This window comes from Manis pentadactyla, chromosome 11 (assembly GCF_030020395.1).
Source record: "Manis pentadactyla isolate mManPen7 chromosome 11, mManPen7.hap1, whole genome shotgun sequence".
Lineage (NCBI taxonomy): Eukaryota > Metazoa > Chordata > Mammalia > Pholidota > Manidae > Manis > Manis pentadactyla.
The window spans coordinates 50,142,552-50,157,670 of NC_080029.1; the positions used below are offsets into that span (position 1 = coordinate 50,142,552).

General features: G+C 39.6%; 1 protein-coding gene across 1 annotated transcript in view; it reads left to right on the plus strand.

The window, feature by feature from the left end:
• The first annotated feature begins 2,554 nt into the window (after window positions 1-2,554).
• POLE2 (DNA polymerase epsilon 2, accessory subunit) overlaps window positions 2,555-15,119 on the plus strand; it is a 28,916-nt gene continuing 16,351 nt past the window's right edge. Inside the window, exons 1-6 of the mRNA XM_057488483.1 lie at window positions 2,555-2,699; window positions 8,005-8,105; window positions 9,456-9,531; window positions 10,057-10,134; window positions 10,271-10,364; window positions 13,161-13,235. Of these exons, the coding sequence (XP_057344466.1) occupies window positions 2,632-2,699; window positions 8,005-8,105; window positions 9,456-9,531; window positions 10,057-10,134; window positions 10,271-10,364; window positions 13,161-13,235 (492 nt within the window). The 5' untranslated portion in view covers window positions 2,555-2,631. The remainder of the gene's footprint in view (window positions 2,700-8,004; window positions 8,106-9,455; window positions 9,532-10,056; window positions 10,135-10,270; window positions 10,365-13,160; window positions 13,236-15,119) is intronic.

Here is a 15,119-nt window from a genome sequence, read left to right on the forward strand (position 1 = left end):
AAGCACAGCAGAAATAGCAATGTATTTTATGGCCTGGCCTGGCCAGTCATACTTGTCCTTTCCGCAATATCCTAACAGTTACACAGATAGTTCTTTTTGCTGTGGGAGGGAAGTATACAAGACAAGAATACCAGGAAGCAAAAACCACTGGGAGTTATCCAAGAGGCTGGCTACCACAATCTGGATCAGGGATTCCTTCTGTTTTCCTCCTGTGACACTAACTTTTTGAAGAGATCAGGTCAGTTGGCTTTTAGATTGTTCCAAATTCTGGATTTTTCCAATTGTTTCCTCATGGTGTAATTTAACTTGTTCTCCTCTCCTCCATATTTCCATAAATCAGAAGTTAGAACTAGGCTTGATTAAATCAACGTTATACGTTTTCGGCAATTATACTCCATAGGTGTTGCTGTATATATCATATTGCATTAAACAGTAACATAATGTCAAATTAGCTTTGTGATGCCAAGTTTGATACTTGGCTAAAGTGGTAACCTTATAACACTCTGGTGTAAAAGTAGTTTTCTCCTTTATATTTCTCTTTGGTATTAGTTTGTACAGTAATTTGTAGGATGATAACTTTGGAACTGCAAAAACATTTTGTTCCCCAAAATACTTACCTAATGCTTTTAACATTTTATATCCCTATTCCTTCCATTTGCCTCCCAAAGATAATCATTTATTTTTTGTTAATCTTTCTAGTGGTTAAGCAGATATAGGCAATCCTCATTACTGGTTCATTCCATTTGTGCATTTGCAATTTCATCTACTTGCTAAAATCTATCTGTAACTCCCAAATCAACACTGGGGGCTTTAACAGCTATGCCCAGACACACACAGAGCAGTGAAAACTTTGGGTTGCCCATCACACATGTTCCCAGCTAAAGATGAGCAAGGTGACACTCAGCTTTGTTTTTTCATCTCTCATATTATAAATAAGTGTCTTTTTCAAGGCACATTTAGTGCTACATTTTCTGCATTTTTGTGTTTTCATCGTTGGTGGTGACTTTGCTGTTTGAAGTGGCCTCTGAGCATAGTGCCAAGTGTTGGCTATGTTCCAGGCACAAGAAGGCTTTGATGTAATGATCTCAGGGAGAAAATACCTGTGTTAGATAAGCTTCCTTCAGGGATGAATTATAGTGCTTTTGGCCCTGAGTTCAGTGTTAAAGAATAAACAGAATATATTAAAGATGTCTACAAACAGTAACACACCTGAAACAAGGTCATGTATTGCTTAGTTGATGAGAATGCTGTGACCAGAGGCTCACAGGAACCTAACTAACCCTGTCTTCCCCTAGGAGCAATGATTAAGTATTTGCTAACTCAGCTTTGGTGGTGACTTTATAGAACGTAACTATCTCAAATAATGAAAATTAACTCTATTTTTATTTTCTCACATTAAAAGTTCAAATTTTCCTTGCAGTATTTTTGGCTTTAGAATACATTTCATTGAAAACATACAGAGAACTGTGTTTAAAAGTCATTTTTCTCTGTGATGTTATGTTACCAATTTAACACTAGTTAGGGGTTTTGCTTTAGGTGTGCTTTCAATTTTTTACTTTTTTCTTTTCTTTTTTTGGAATATGTAAAAAATATAGGTAGGTGGGCAGTAAAACCTTCATTACAAAGAAAGGTCTCACTTTCATCCTTATCCTTCTTGTTCTTTACAATGAAACATTTTTTTAGTGTCTGATGTCCAGAGGACTTTTTAAAATGCAAAAACAACTAAATACTTATATATGTGTAGATTTCTTATTTTCCCTCTTTTACCATGCTTTGCTTTTTTAAAGTTAATCATATACCCTGGAGGTCACTGTATGTTGGTACTCACAAGTCGGCCTCATGTTTCGTAAGGCTGTGTTCACTTTTAAGCACTCCATGGTTTTGTTCGTCTCATTGGAGCAAGCATTTTTGAAGTGTGGCAGGTTGACAGTACACTTGCTGGAATCAGGTGAAATTCAAATCTCGGCTCCACCCGTTACTGAACCTTTCATCTTGAGGGAGGCATCTACCGTCTTTGTGTCTCAGTTTTCTCATCTGTAAAATGAGGATGATGAACAAATAGCACACAGCTCATTCGGCTTTCTGAACATCAGTTAACGCATTTAAAATTCTTATGACAGCGCATGGGTCGTAGGGAGCCCTCAAATTAAATGAAAAGCCGGGTTGGTGGTAATGATGGTGACTTGTAACAGCTTCCAGTGAAATCCAGGAAAACCCTATGGCAACAGAGAATATTTCCAGAACCTGTGTGAAGTACTGAACATGAGTACGCAAGGATCCCCGAGCCCGGGATGAGCCGGATGCGCGCCCCGTAAAGTGACAACGATGAAGGCGAAGCAGGGTAGCTCAAAGAAGCGCTCGGGACAGGGCGGCACACTCCCACCTAGACCCCGGGGCAGGACGCTTTCACCCTTCAGCCTCCAGGCCAGGAAGGAGGGCAGGGTCGCCTCCGTTAGCCCACACGGTCCGGGGCTGCAGCGTGCCAGGCGCCGGGAGCCGCCGAGCTCTTTGCGCCGGGAGCAGGGGCCCAGGAGACCACGCAGGACCAGTGCGCCCGCCCGCAACCCGCTCGCCTGAAAAGGGGCGAGGCCGGAAAGGGGCGGGCCCGGGCCGTGGCGCCAAAACGCGGACATGGCGCCGGAGCGGGTGCGGAGTCGGGCGCTCTCGGCTTTCAAGCTGCGCGGCCTACTGCTCCGCGGGTGAGTGGTCCTGGGCACTGCGGGACGCGACCGTAGAGCTAGGGCCAGGCCGCCCCGCCAGCGGGGCGCGCCGAGAGGGGCTGGCCGTAAGTGATAGGGACCCTTAAAACTAAGCCCCCAGAGCCGAGTCCATCCGGCGGGGTCTTCGGCTGCTGCGCCGCCTTAGGTTTCCCCGACGTTCGCGGGGAATAGGAGCGATTCTTTCGGGAGGGACGACGGTCTGCGGTCTGTGCTGCACCGAGAGGGGGACGCGGCCGTCTGTGTCTCAGCCGCAGCCATTAGCACTGTGATGTGGGCGCCTCGCTGCCCCCCGAAGTTTCTCTCTCTGCAAAATGGGCGTAATAACAGTGCTGCTTCCTCGAGATACTGAGACTTCAGTTGAGAGAGACGCGGGCAAACCCAGGTATCTGTCAGTGTGGCCAGATTGCATTGTGGAAACTGTGGGCCCTCTCAGCCTTCCCAATTTTGGTCAAGTATTCCTGGGTGAGAATGCCTGGAGAGTTAAAAAGCGGGTAGGTTTGAAGCATGTTCCTTGATCTCCTGGGGTTTTTTTTTCTTTTAATATTTCTTTTAGAACTTCTCTCATAGGTTTCCTGGCCATATCCGTGTTTTCTAGTACCTAATGCGATGAACCTTTCCAAGATTTTTTTCACTAAAAATCTTGTTTTCAGAATACAATTTAAAAAAAAACATATTTAAATATCTGCTGGATGGGATATACTTTTCTGTACCAGGTTTTGATTGCTCTTGGGTGTGAAGGTTTGTTTTTGATTTTGGAATGATGCGTTTTATGGGACTTTTAATTTTGCTTTTGGATTAGTGCTGGTCAAGGGCAAGAGTGGATAAGCCCTGGGAGAACATAATGAATTTTGTTCAGTTGATCCCTGACATCTTGAAAATAAGACCATTGATTAATTACGTTTTCCTTCTTTTCACTTAGAACCTAACCTAAAATTAAGATGTCATCCATTAACTAATTCAGTCAGAAATACACCAAAATCTGTTAGCCGCAGAGCACTATTGTGGGGCAAGGGCGTACATGGGAGAGGAAGACCCTGTGGAGCTTGAGGGGCAGGTGGTACACTAGTTATTTGTTGCTGTGTAACAGATTACCCCAAATCCTACAGGTTTTAAACAGTACATTCTTTTTTTTATTTTTTATTTTTATTAAGGTATTATTGATATACACTCTTATGAAGGTTTCACATGAAAAAACAAAGTGGCTACTACATTTACCCATATTATCAAGTCCCCACCCATACCCCAATGCAGTCACTGTCCATCAGTGTTGTAAGATGCCACAGATTCACTATTGGCCTTCTCTGTGCTACACTGTTTTCCCCGTGATCCCCCACACCATGTGTACTAAACATAATACCTCTTCATCCCCTTCTCCCTCCCTCCCCACCCGGCCTCCCAAGCCCCTCCCCTTTGGTAACCACTAGTCCCTTCTTGGAGTCTGTGTGTCAGCTGCTGTTTTGTTCCTTCAGTTTTGCTTCGTTGTTATATACTCCACAAATGAGGGAAATCATTTGGTACTTGTCTTTCTCCACCTGGCTTATTTCACTGAGCATAATGTCTTCCAGCTCCATCCATGTTGTTGCAAATGGTAGGATTTGTTTTTTTCTTATGGCGGAATAGTATTCCATTGTGTATATGTACCACATCTTTATCCATTCATCTACTGATAGACACTTAGGTTGTTTCTATTTCTTGGCTATTGTAAAAAGTGCTGTGATAAACATAGGGGTGCATATGTCTTTTTGAATCTGAGAAGTTGTTTTCTTTGGGTAAATTCCAAAGAGTGGGATTCCCAGGTCAAATGGTATTTCTATTTTTAGTTTTTTGAAGAACCTCCATATTGCTTTCCACAGTGGTTGAACTAGCTTACATTCCCACCAGCAGTGTAGGAGGGTTCCCCTTTTTCTGCATCCTTGCCAGCATTTGTTGTTCTTAGTCTTTTTGATGCTGGCCATCCTTACTGGTGTGAGGTGATATCTAATTGTGGTTTTAATTTGCATTTCCCTGATGATTAGTGATGTGGAGCATCTTTTCATGTGTCTGTTGGCCTTCTGAATTTCTTCTTTGGAGAAGTGTCTGTTCATATCGTCTGCCCATTTTTTAATGGGTCTTTTGCTGTTTGGGTGTTGAGGCGTGTGAGTCTTTTATATATTTTTGGATGTTAACCCCTTGTCAGATATGTAATTTACAAATATATTCTCCCATACTGTAGGATGCCTTTTTGTTCTGTTGATGTCCTTTGTCATACAGAAGCTTTTTAGTTTGATGTAGTCCCATGAGTTCATTTTTGCTTTTGTTTTCCTTGCTCGAGGAGATGTGTTCAGGAAGAAGTTGCTCATGCTTATATTCAGGAGATTTTTGCCTATGTTGTCTTCTAAGAGTTTTATGGTTTCATGACTTACATTCAGGTCTTTGATCCATTTTGAGTTTACTTTTGTATATGGGGTTAAACAATAATACAGTTTCATTCTCTTCCATATAGCTGTCCAGTTTTGCCAACACCAGCTGTTGAAGAGGCTGTCATTTCCCAATTGTATATCCATGGCTCCTTTATTGTATATCATTAATTGACCATATATGCTTGGGTTTATATCTGGGCTCCCTAGTCTGTTCCATTGGTCTATGTGTCTGTTCTTGTGCCAGTACCAAATTGTCTTGATTACTGTGGCTTTGTAGTAGAGCTTGAAGTTGGGGAGCATTAACCCCCCCAGCTTTATCTTCCTTCTCAGGATTGCTTTGGCTATTCAGGGTCTTTTGTGGTTCCATATGAATTTTAGAATGATTTTCTCTAGTTCGTTGAAGAATGCTGTTGGTATTTTGATAGGCATTGCATTGAATCTGTAGATTGCTTTAGGCAGGATGGCCATTTTGACAATATTAATTATCCTATCCATGAGCACGGGATGTGTTTCCATTTATTGGTATCTTTAATTTCTTTCATGAGTGTCTTGTAGTTTTCAGAGTATAGGTTTTTCACTTCCTTGGTTAGGTTTATTCCTAGGTATTTTATTCTTTTTGATGCAACTGTGAATGGAATTGTTTTCCTGATTTCTCTTTCCACTAGTTCATCGTTAATGTATAGGAATGCCACAGATTTCTGTGTATTAATTTTGTATCCTGCAACTTTGCTGAATTCAGATATTAGATCTAGTAGTTTTGGAGTAGTTTCTTTAGGGTATTTTTATTTACAATATCATGTCATCTGCAAACTGGGACAGTTTTACTTCTTCCTTGCCAATCTGGATGCCTTTTATTTCTTTGTGTTGTCTGATTGCCGTGGCTAGGACCTCCAGTACTATGTTGAATAACAGTGGGGAGAGTGGGCATCCCTGTCTTGTTCCCGATCTTAGAGGAAAAGCTTTCAGCTTCTTGATATTAAGTGTAATGTTGTGTGTGGGTTTGTCATATCTGGCTTTTATTATGTTGAGGTACTTGCCCTCTATACCCATTTTTAAACAGTACACTCTTATGTCACATTTTCTGTGGGTCAGGAATTCAGCTAGACTTAGCTGGGTCCTAAGCTTAAGGAAGGCCAGAGACACTGGATGAACCGTAGGAGATTTGGCAGGGTCACATCCTGTATAGCTTTACAGGGTCTCACACAAGAGTGCAGCTAAGATGAGGTCATTTCAAATGTCAGTTGGGCAGGATCCACCTCTAAGTTCATCCAACAGTTGGCAGGATTCAGTTCCTCCAGGACTGTTGGACTGAGGGCCTCAGTCCTTGCTGGCTGTTGGCTGGAGGCCATCCTCCATTCGTTGCCATGTGGGCCTTCCTGAGCATGGCAGATGGCTTATCAAAGCCAGCAAGAGAAAGAATTCTGCTAGAAGACAGAACCACACAGTCTTTGTAGCCTAACCAATGAAGTAACATCTTCCTGCTTTAAATTGTTTCATTTTAAAAGTACAATAGAGTAAACTGTTACGTCACTTTCACTGTATTCTATTGTTAGAATAAGTTATTAGCTCCAGCCCACACTCAATGAGAGGGGATTGTGTATGGAGTATCAGGAGGCATCAGGAGTATCAGGAGGCATGGATTATTAGGGGCTGCCTTGGAAGTCTTTCTACCATGGATATTAAAATATTCACAATTATTTAATTTCAGTTGTGAAAAAGATCCCAGGAAAGAAGTGCTGTGATACAAGGTGACTGCTCCAGAGTCAAGGGAAGCTTTACTGAAGAAGCGGTTTGAGCTGAGTGTTAAAGGATGAGCAAGACTCGACTAAGTGAAGAGAAAAGTGGAGGGAAATGGCCACATGAAGGCCCTGAGTCAGGAGAGCAACAGGAAGGCCAGAGACACTGGATGAGACAGGGGCCAGACCCTGTACAGCTTTATAGGCTCTGGTCTATCCTGAGAGCTGTCCCAAGGTTCACCCACAATGTGTATGATTTTAGGGACTCAGTCATCCAATGTTTATGAATCACCTTCAGTGTGTTTGGCATCCTGCCAAATGATGAAACAGTCCCAGTTCTCAAAGAGTGTCATCTGTAATAAACTGGAGAGATCTGACACCGACACATGAAACAAACAACCCAAGATAGAGATTAGTGATGCCTATAAAAATAATGGTGACATAAAGTATAAATTTGTGTGAAAACAAACAGAGAATGCCATACAATCAGCTTATTGTTTAAGTAGACAGTGTTCATTCTGAGCACTATTGGTATTTAAGTCAGGGATTCATGTGATTTTTTTAAAAACTTGAGGTTTGTTGATTTTTTTTCCGGTGGGAGAATTCAAGTCATTTTAATAGGAGTGTTGCTTCTATGATTATATTCAGATGTCATAGCTTCTTCCAGCCTAATTTTCTAATTTTACAGTTGAAAATAGGTGAAATTACTGGAATTTACTTGAGGTAAATGCATTATCAAGTTAATAAATATGTATCTGTGTGTTACATTCAGGACAGAAGCAAATGGAGTCCTGCTTTAAATGTAAGGTAATATACAAGGCTAGTATCAGATTTAAGGATACATCACAAAATATAAGTGAGATTTTTAATAAGTTCAGAAAGAAAGGGAGATTGCAGCATGTAGGCTGGTCTAGGAAGGCATCTTAAAAGAAGGGCATGACTTAGGGCTTTAAGAAAGGTTACGTTGGCAGAGGATAGAAGGAAGAATTTCTTCAGAAAGAGTAGGAAAGGTAAGTACTGCTTGCAGGGAGGAGTGAGTGGATCTTAATTTCAATGCCAGATTGATGAGTGTTTGCCAGTTTTTGGCATAAAATTTGTCTCCTTAATTATCCATGACCTGCCTCATCTTGTCTTTCCCTTTCTCATCAGGGAAGCTGTTAAGTACCTCACAGAAGCTCTTAAATCTATCAGTGAAGAAGAGCTTGAAGATGCACTGGGAAAGATCATTGATGCAGTTGAAAAGCAACCCTGTAAGTCACATTTTCTGGTAGCTCTTAAATTATTAATGTATTTCTACATCATCACTTAGATTTACAGCCTTGAGAAGAAGGTGAGGATTCAGTGTAAAGATGTTCCTGCATTATGAGACCCACCTGTGGTAGCGCTTCTTCCCAGGGCATAAACTCTATAGTTTGGTTGGAACCTCAGGGGATTCCCCAGAAACTCTTACAGCTGTTTCCCCTCATAGTGCTGTCACGCCATCTTTCCCACACTTGACTTCTAATTTTGATCTGGTCCTTATGGGCAGTTTTGTCTCTGCATGCCTATCACTTTATCTTACTTAAGTTAGGTACTCCTAAGTGTTGGGGTGGTGGGTGGAAGGAGTAACTGAGCAGGGCTAACTCTCCCCTCTTGCTTCATCCTTTCTTCGGGCACCTTTTGGTTGAATATTTAATCCTTTACCACAGCATGGTCCTGCAAAGAAGAAATGCTCTCTTAGAAAACTAAAGCCCAGTGTTTCTAGAGCACTAAAGGTTAGAGGTGGGTACGGCTTGCTCTCATATGTTGTATAGATGCTAGGTTCTTCAGTTATATAGGAAGAAACATGTTCCATGGTAAAGGAGAAATTATTGTATCTCATATTCCCTTCTAAAGGCAGGATTTTAAACATACCTTTGCTTTTAAGATTCCCTTTAAAGTTGAAAATTAAGAAACTGATTAAATTTAGATAATTAGTATGGCTTTGTTTAAAGTGGCATGTGGTATTTTGCCTGAAAACACACCAGTATAGTTAAAGGCACCCCACTCTGAAATCAGGCTTGAGATTGTGTTCTGTCTGTACAATTTAGCTATGTTCTTGGGCAACTTATTCAACCCCTCAAATTTGGATTTTCACCATGTGTAAGATACGGACATCTGAACACCAACCTTATATGCCATCTGTCTACTGGAATACTGCTGGTAAAGTACTAAGCATGGTGCCACAGGTGTGCTAAGGGCCTAATAAGTGGTAGCTGTTACTGTTATTGTTGCTATCATGCCTACTGAAGCATAGCGATTGTGATAAAAAGTTACACTAGTGTAACCTTATTAAACCTAGGAGTTTACAGAAGTGTTTCTATAATTGAATTTATATTTTTAAGTACTATTTAGCAAAGTGGGCATTTGTGTACTATTACAGTGATTTGAATATGGACATTTAAGGTATTTGAAATATGGCTTTTGTTAGTATCCTGACTGAACACTTTTTTCCTCCTAAAATTATGTAATGAGAATCTCAGGGTTAGTGTTTGCAGATTATTTTGCATATAAAGCTTTCTGTGGAAATAATTAGTTTTTATGCCTGTTTTTAACATTTGACTTTGAACTTCTCTTTTCAGTGTCATCAAACATGATTGAACGGTCTGTAGTGGAAGCAGCAGTCCAGGAGTGCAGTCAGTCTGTAGATGAAACTATGTATGTGGGTAAAATGAACTTTCTCTTCTTGTTGGAGATGTTTTTGGGTGCTTATTTTAAATTATTTTTTGGGGGGAAATAATTAGTAATCAACATTTCTACAGTCATTATTTTTCAGTATTTTTAAATAATAATTTTCATGATAAACCTCATTATTAATTGACTCATCTTTACTATTAAGTGACCTAAATAACTCGTTTTTTACTACTTTTTCCATAGGGTTTGAGATTATAGTGTTGTTTGTACCATTACTAACTTTTGCTGCTTACCCATTAACTTCTTAACTAGAAGTTAACGTGATTAATTTTTGTTTGTTTGTTAGTATTAGCAATACTTTGCCTCTTCAGAGGAAAATGGTCAAGCTAAAACTTTTATCCATGTATTATTTTGACACTGTAAGAAGTTAGGTATATGACCTGTAAAAGTATGTATGTATGACATAAGATTATAGTACAAGTTTTCATATTCACTAGAATTCTTATGTTTTAGTAAATGAGGTCTGTGTTTTTCTGGAATGTTTTTCAGAGACCATATTTTCAATATCATAGGAGCATTTGATATTCCACGCTTTGTGTACAATTCGGAAAGAAAAAAATTTCTTCCGTAAGTATTCTACCGATTGATTTTGGGCTAATTTCAGATATACATTTCTTTCAGAGGCATTATAGTCCATGTTTCATTTTTTGGCCTACCTTTGTGTATTATGACAGTCATAAATAGGCTTTCCTTTGTCTTCTAGTCTATTAATGACCAAGCACCCTGCACCCAATTTATTTGGGACAGCAAGAGATAAAGCAGAGCTATTTCGTGAACGATACACCATCTTACACCAGGTAAGTTGGTGGAGAGACTGTTTCAGCTTAGATAAGACTCAGGGATAATTGAAGAGTAGAATTGTGTAGTCTAAATTTTGTCATTCAATAGACTGTTACTGGGCTCTCTCTGTTTGCGGCCAAATAGGGAATACAGAAATAAAAAAAGAGTTTCCCCTTAATCATGATGATGATGAAACTGGTAGCTAATGTTTATTACATGCTTTTTATGTGATGGACACTGTGTTTAGTACTTTACAGAGATTATTTGTCTTATTTGATGATCACAGTGTCAGTATATATATGTATAAATACTATTATTATCCTCATTTTACAAACGAGGAAACTCAAACCTAGAGCAGTTTAGTAACTTGCCCAAAAGATCACATCTAGTAAGCAGAGATATGGTTTGAATCCAGTCTTTCTGGTTTTGGAGCCCAACCTTTTCCTGCTCTATCACCTTCTAGCAGCTTATAGTTTATGAAGTTAAAGACATTTGCACAAATAAATATAAATTAGAATTTTTAGGTGCTGTAAAAGAAATACAAACATGCATTCAATGGAAAAATGAAGGAAGGCTTCAAGGAAACAATGGCATTTGACATGGGCCTTGATTGCTTTGATCTGTGGAAATGGGGGAATGGTGGTGGTAACAGTGTGAACAAAGACACAACAAAAGGAAAAAAATGATGTGTGTAGGAGGTGATGAGCCTGTCAGTCCACCTTGCATGGAGAAGAAGAAGGCTCACGAAGAGGTGAAGTGTGGGATGACTTTGGGAAGGCAGGTGGGAGCCAAACTGGGAATGCCTGAATGCCATTCTGGGGGCTGGAACTATGTTCTCTTGGTACGAGGAGCCTTGGAATAGCAGAGAAAATCAGTCACTGGCTTTTTGAGCACTTCTTGCTTCTATCACCTACATAATGTTGCTAGATTAATCTTCCTAAAGTGTAACCCTGATCACATCCTGGTTTTGCACAGAAGTCTTTTAAGGAAGCTTACTGCCTATTGAATTAAAGACAAATCATACTTAATATTTGAGATCTTCCATCACACATTTTTGACGTAATCTCTACTTTTCCTCTAATAATATTCTGTGCCGGAGCCAAAACTGAAATATGGAATTCCTGTTTGTTTCTTCTACTTCTTCTGTAACTTTGCTTATGCTGTTCACTCTCTTGACTGCTCTTCTCTCTTACGTCTACTGTTAAAACTTCTGATTTTGGAAGGGCCTTCTCAGATTCCCCCGTCTTCAGAAGCCCTTCTTAATCTCCAGCTGGATGCAGTCTCTTCCTGCTTTAAACCACTGACTACTCGGTATGTTTCCTATGTCACTTATTAGAGTTGGCCCTGCCTAGCATTCAGTGTGCTTATTATCCCCATTACAGACTGCACATGCCTTATTTATTTCCTCTGCTACATTTGGCACAGTGCTTTTCACAAGAAGATGCTCAAGTAAATACCACATTTCTTTTTTCTTTTTTTTGAAAAATTATTTTAAAGGCTACTATATTGTTTTGTGTATGTTACTTAACCCTCCTGAGCCTCATTTTTCCCTACCTGTGAAATAAAAGGGTTGAATTTTAGTCCATTCATATTTTTATTGCGATCATCTTCCTGAAAGAAAATCTGATTTTATCATTGTCCTACTTCTAAAGTCTTTGTTTTCTATTGTCTACGAGATAAACTTCATGGCTTGGTGTATGAAGTGTATTGTCAGGGTTCTTTTATTGGAGTTTATATAAACTCAGACTAACTGGAACAGAAAAAACAATTTATTGGCTTGTGGAGGGGTCTAGAGGTCCACCTGTTTCATGGATGGCTGGGCCAGGGCCATCACACAATGTCATGAGGCTCAGGAGACATACTGAGTAGTCAGTGGTTTAAAGCAGGAAGAGACTGTATCCAGCAAGAAGCACTTCAGAAAGGAGGAGGAATCTGAGGAGGCCCTCATCCTCTTTCTATTTTTCTCTCTCTAGTAACTTATAAAAATTGATTTTACTTTAAGGTAAGTCCTCCCTACGAGATGACAGAGGCCTCTACTAGCCTAAGCAACTCTTGGAAAGGGAGTTTCTCTTCCCACTAATTCTAGCAACAGTCTCTTACTGGTGCAGTTTGAGGCAGTTGCTCAGCCCTGAACCATTCACTGGCTAAGGGGATGGAATTCAGTTCGTTAGGCCTTAGCTGCTTGTCTGTAGAACTGGGAAGGTCCTACCTACACTAAATGGACAACCATGGGACAGGGTGGGGGAAGACAGTTCCCCAAATAGAGGCTCCAGCTAATCTTTTGCCTTGTCTGACATTTGGCTTTGTGCGCCACATGATCCAAATGTACTAAACTTCCATGGCTTCCCAAATGCTCCTTTACTCTTGTAACTCTTTCTTGTGATACATCCTTTCCTCTGCCAGAAATGTCTTGTCTCATTCTCCTTTTGTTTCATACTATCAAAGTCTTATTTCTCAGTTAGGATCTTGTTAAATGTCTCCTTCTGCCCAGGGTCCTTGGTTGTATTTCAGCCTGTTGCTATTTCTCACTAGCCGCCATGCTCTGAGGTTGGCACTTGATTTATTGTTCTCATATCCTCAGCCCAGAGTACACTGCAGCCAGGTACACAGGAGACTGTTTTTAAAAAAATTCTTTTTAATGCTTTTTTTATTCTTGAAATGACATTTCTAGGTATTTATACATTAAATCATGTGGGTTTCATACTTGTTGAGAATAGGTAATAGTAACATTAGTTTAAGGAGATGTTTTGTCATGGTACTATTTTAATGAATCTTAGTTTTAAGTAATTCACGTGAATCTTTCTTTTTTGTAGAGGACCCACAGACATGAATTATTTACTCCTCCAGTGATAGGTTCTCACCCTGATGAAAGTGGAAGCAAATTCCAGGTTAGAATGTTATCCTAGTTACTAAGGGGTGTATGTATACAAGTTTAATATTTATTGCGCAATTCTAATGTATTTTAAATGAAAATGAATCACTGGTAACTGTTTAGCTAGCTAAGTGACCTCTGCATGCCCACTGTCAATAAAGTTCATGCCCTGTGCACTGGGTCCTACAAATCTCTAATAGAGGTGACCACTTCCTTCTTTGGGGCAGGCCCTCAGACTGTGGTAGCCCCAGATTTCTCTGAGCACCAAGACAGATCCTTAGTCCTCCTGGTCTGTTTGCTGGATACTGAACTGACTTTCTGACCAACTCTCACCATTACCCTTCCTGCCCTCACTCATATTCCAAAATACTGGTCTTTGCCCAACCCATCCCTCTTGTGACCACCACACAATGAAAATGTGCCAGATAAGTTGGAATAAAAACTTAAGGCACTACGGAAACAACATTTATAGAATGAATGAGGCAGCACAAATAGCCTGCAAGTTGTTGGGTCCTGAGGGGTGGAAATGAGAGGGAGAAAGTTTTCTGTCACATGTGCTCCTTCCACTTTGATACTCATACCTCAGAGGGTGGTTACCGAATGGTGTCACTTAGTTCCAGCAGTACACCTAGTCACTGTCAGTCTGTCTGTGGTTTTGTTCCCCCCTCCATCATATAGAACCCTGCTGGGGGTAGTCCTTAGCCAGTTCTGTCTTGGCCCCACCATTTCTGTGAGGTTCCAGATAGGTTCAAAAGAGGCCCAGCCTCTTAAGGTTCATTCAGTTATCTACCATGTTAGATCAGAATTCATGATGGTGATTAGTCTGATGGATAATAAAACAATACTAGATCATGCTCAAATTAATGTTCAATGGCAGTACCATAAGGAGAAAACATTTGTAGTGTTTGATAGTTTCTGCTTTTAACTTTAATTAGAGAAAAATTTGTATTGTTTTGGAAATTGACATTACTTATATTTCCCTGCTAAAAACTGGCTCTGTGTTTTCTTACATATATTAAGCTTTCTATGGCAATGCAGATGCCCATAGCCCAAAGCATTATTTTTCCTCTCCTCTTTGCCAAAGTAACTTTAAGGCCTAGCCAAACAACTTATTGTGCTTTTCAGTCTTTCCAAGCTGTTTAATTCTATATCCCAGGTGGTATGTTTTCTATTTAAATGACCATTTTATAGTACCTGGAGTAATCTCCCTTTAAAGACTTTAAAACGGTGTCCTCAGGAATACCTTGTTACAGCTTTGTACTCCTGTGTTCTTCCTTTCTTCCTTTATTTAATGTGAACTGTAGTATTTTTCCCGGCCTATAAGTTGTCTTTTTATTTTGTTAAGAGGCTTCTTGAAGAACATAAAGTTGTTAATTTTGTTGAAGTCCAACTTACCAATATTTTATTTTATAGATCATAGTTTTGGTATTGTTTCTAAGAAATCTTTACCTAGCCCAGTTTTTAGGGTATAGGTCTTGGGTACCTTTTTCTTCAGGTTTATCCCTAAGTATTTAATTTAAAAAAAAATTTTTTTAATGTACATTGTGATACCATGTTGCTTTAAATTCATGTATTTTAAGAGGAACTCTAATACCAAATGTTAACATTGATTTTTATGGAATGAGGAATTATGTATGCTTTTATTTCTCCTTTCTCTATATTTTTAAATTTTTCCTATATTGAACATGCATTATTTGTAATAGAAAACAATATGGTAAAGATGAAAAGTGCTCCACTTTATAATTCTATATAAATGAAAAATTATATACCTTTCACCTAGCAGCTCTGTTTCTGGATTTGTAGAAGTTTGTCTAACAGTTATACTCATGCTGTATATATGAACCAAAAGAGGGGCACAGAAATATTAAGCACTGTTTTTATTATCAGAAAACTAAGAACA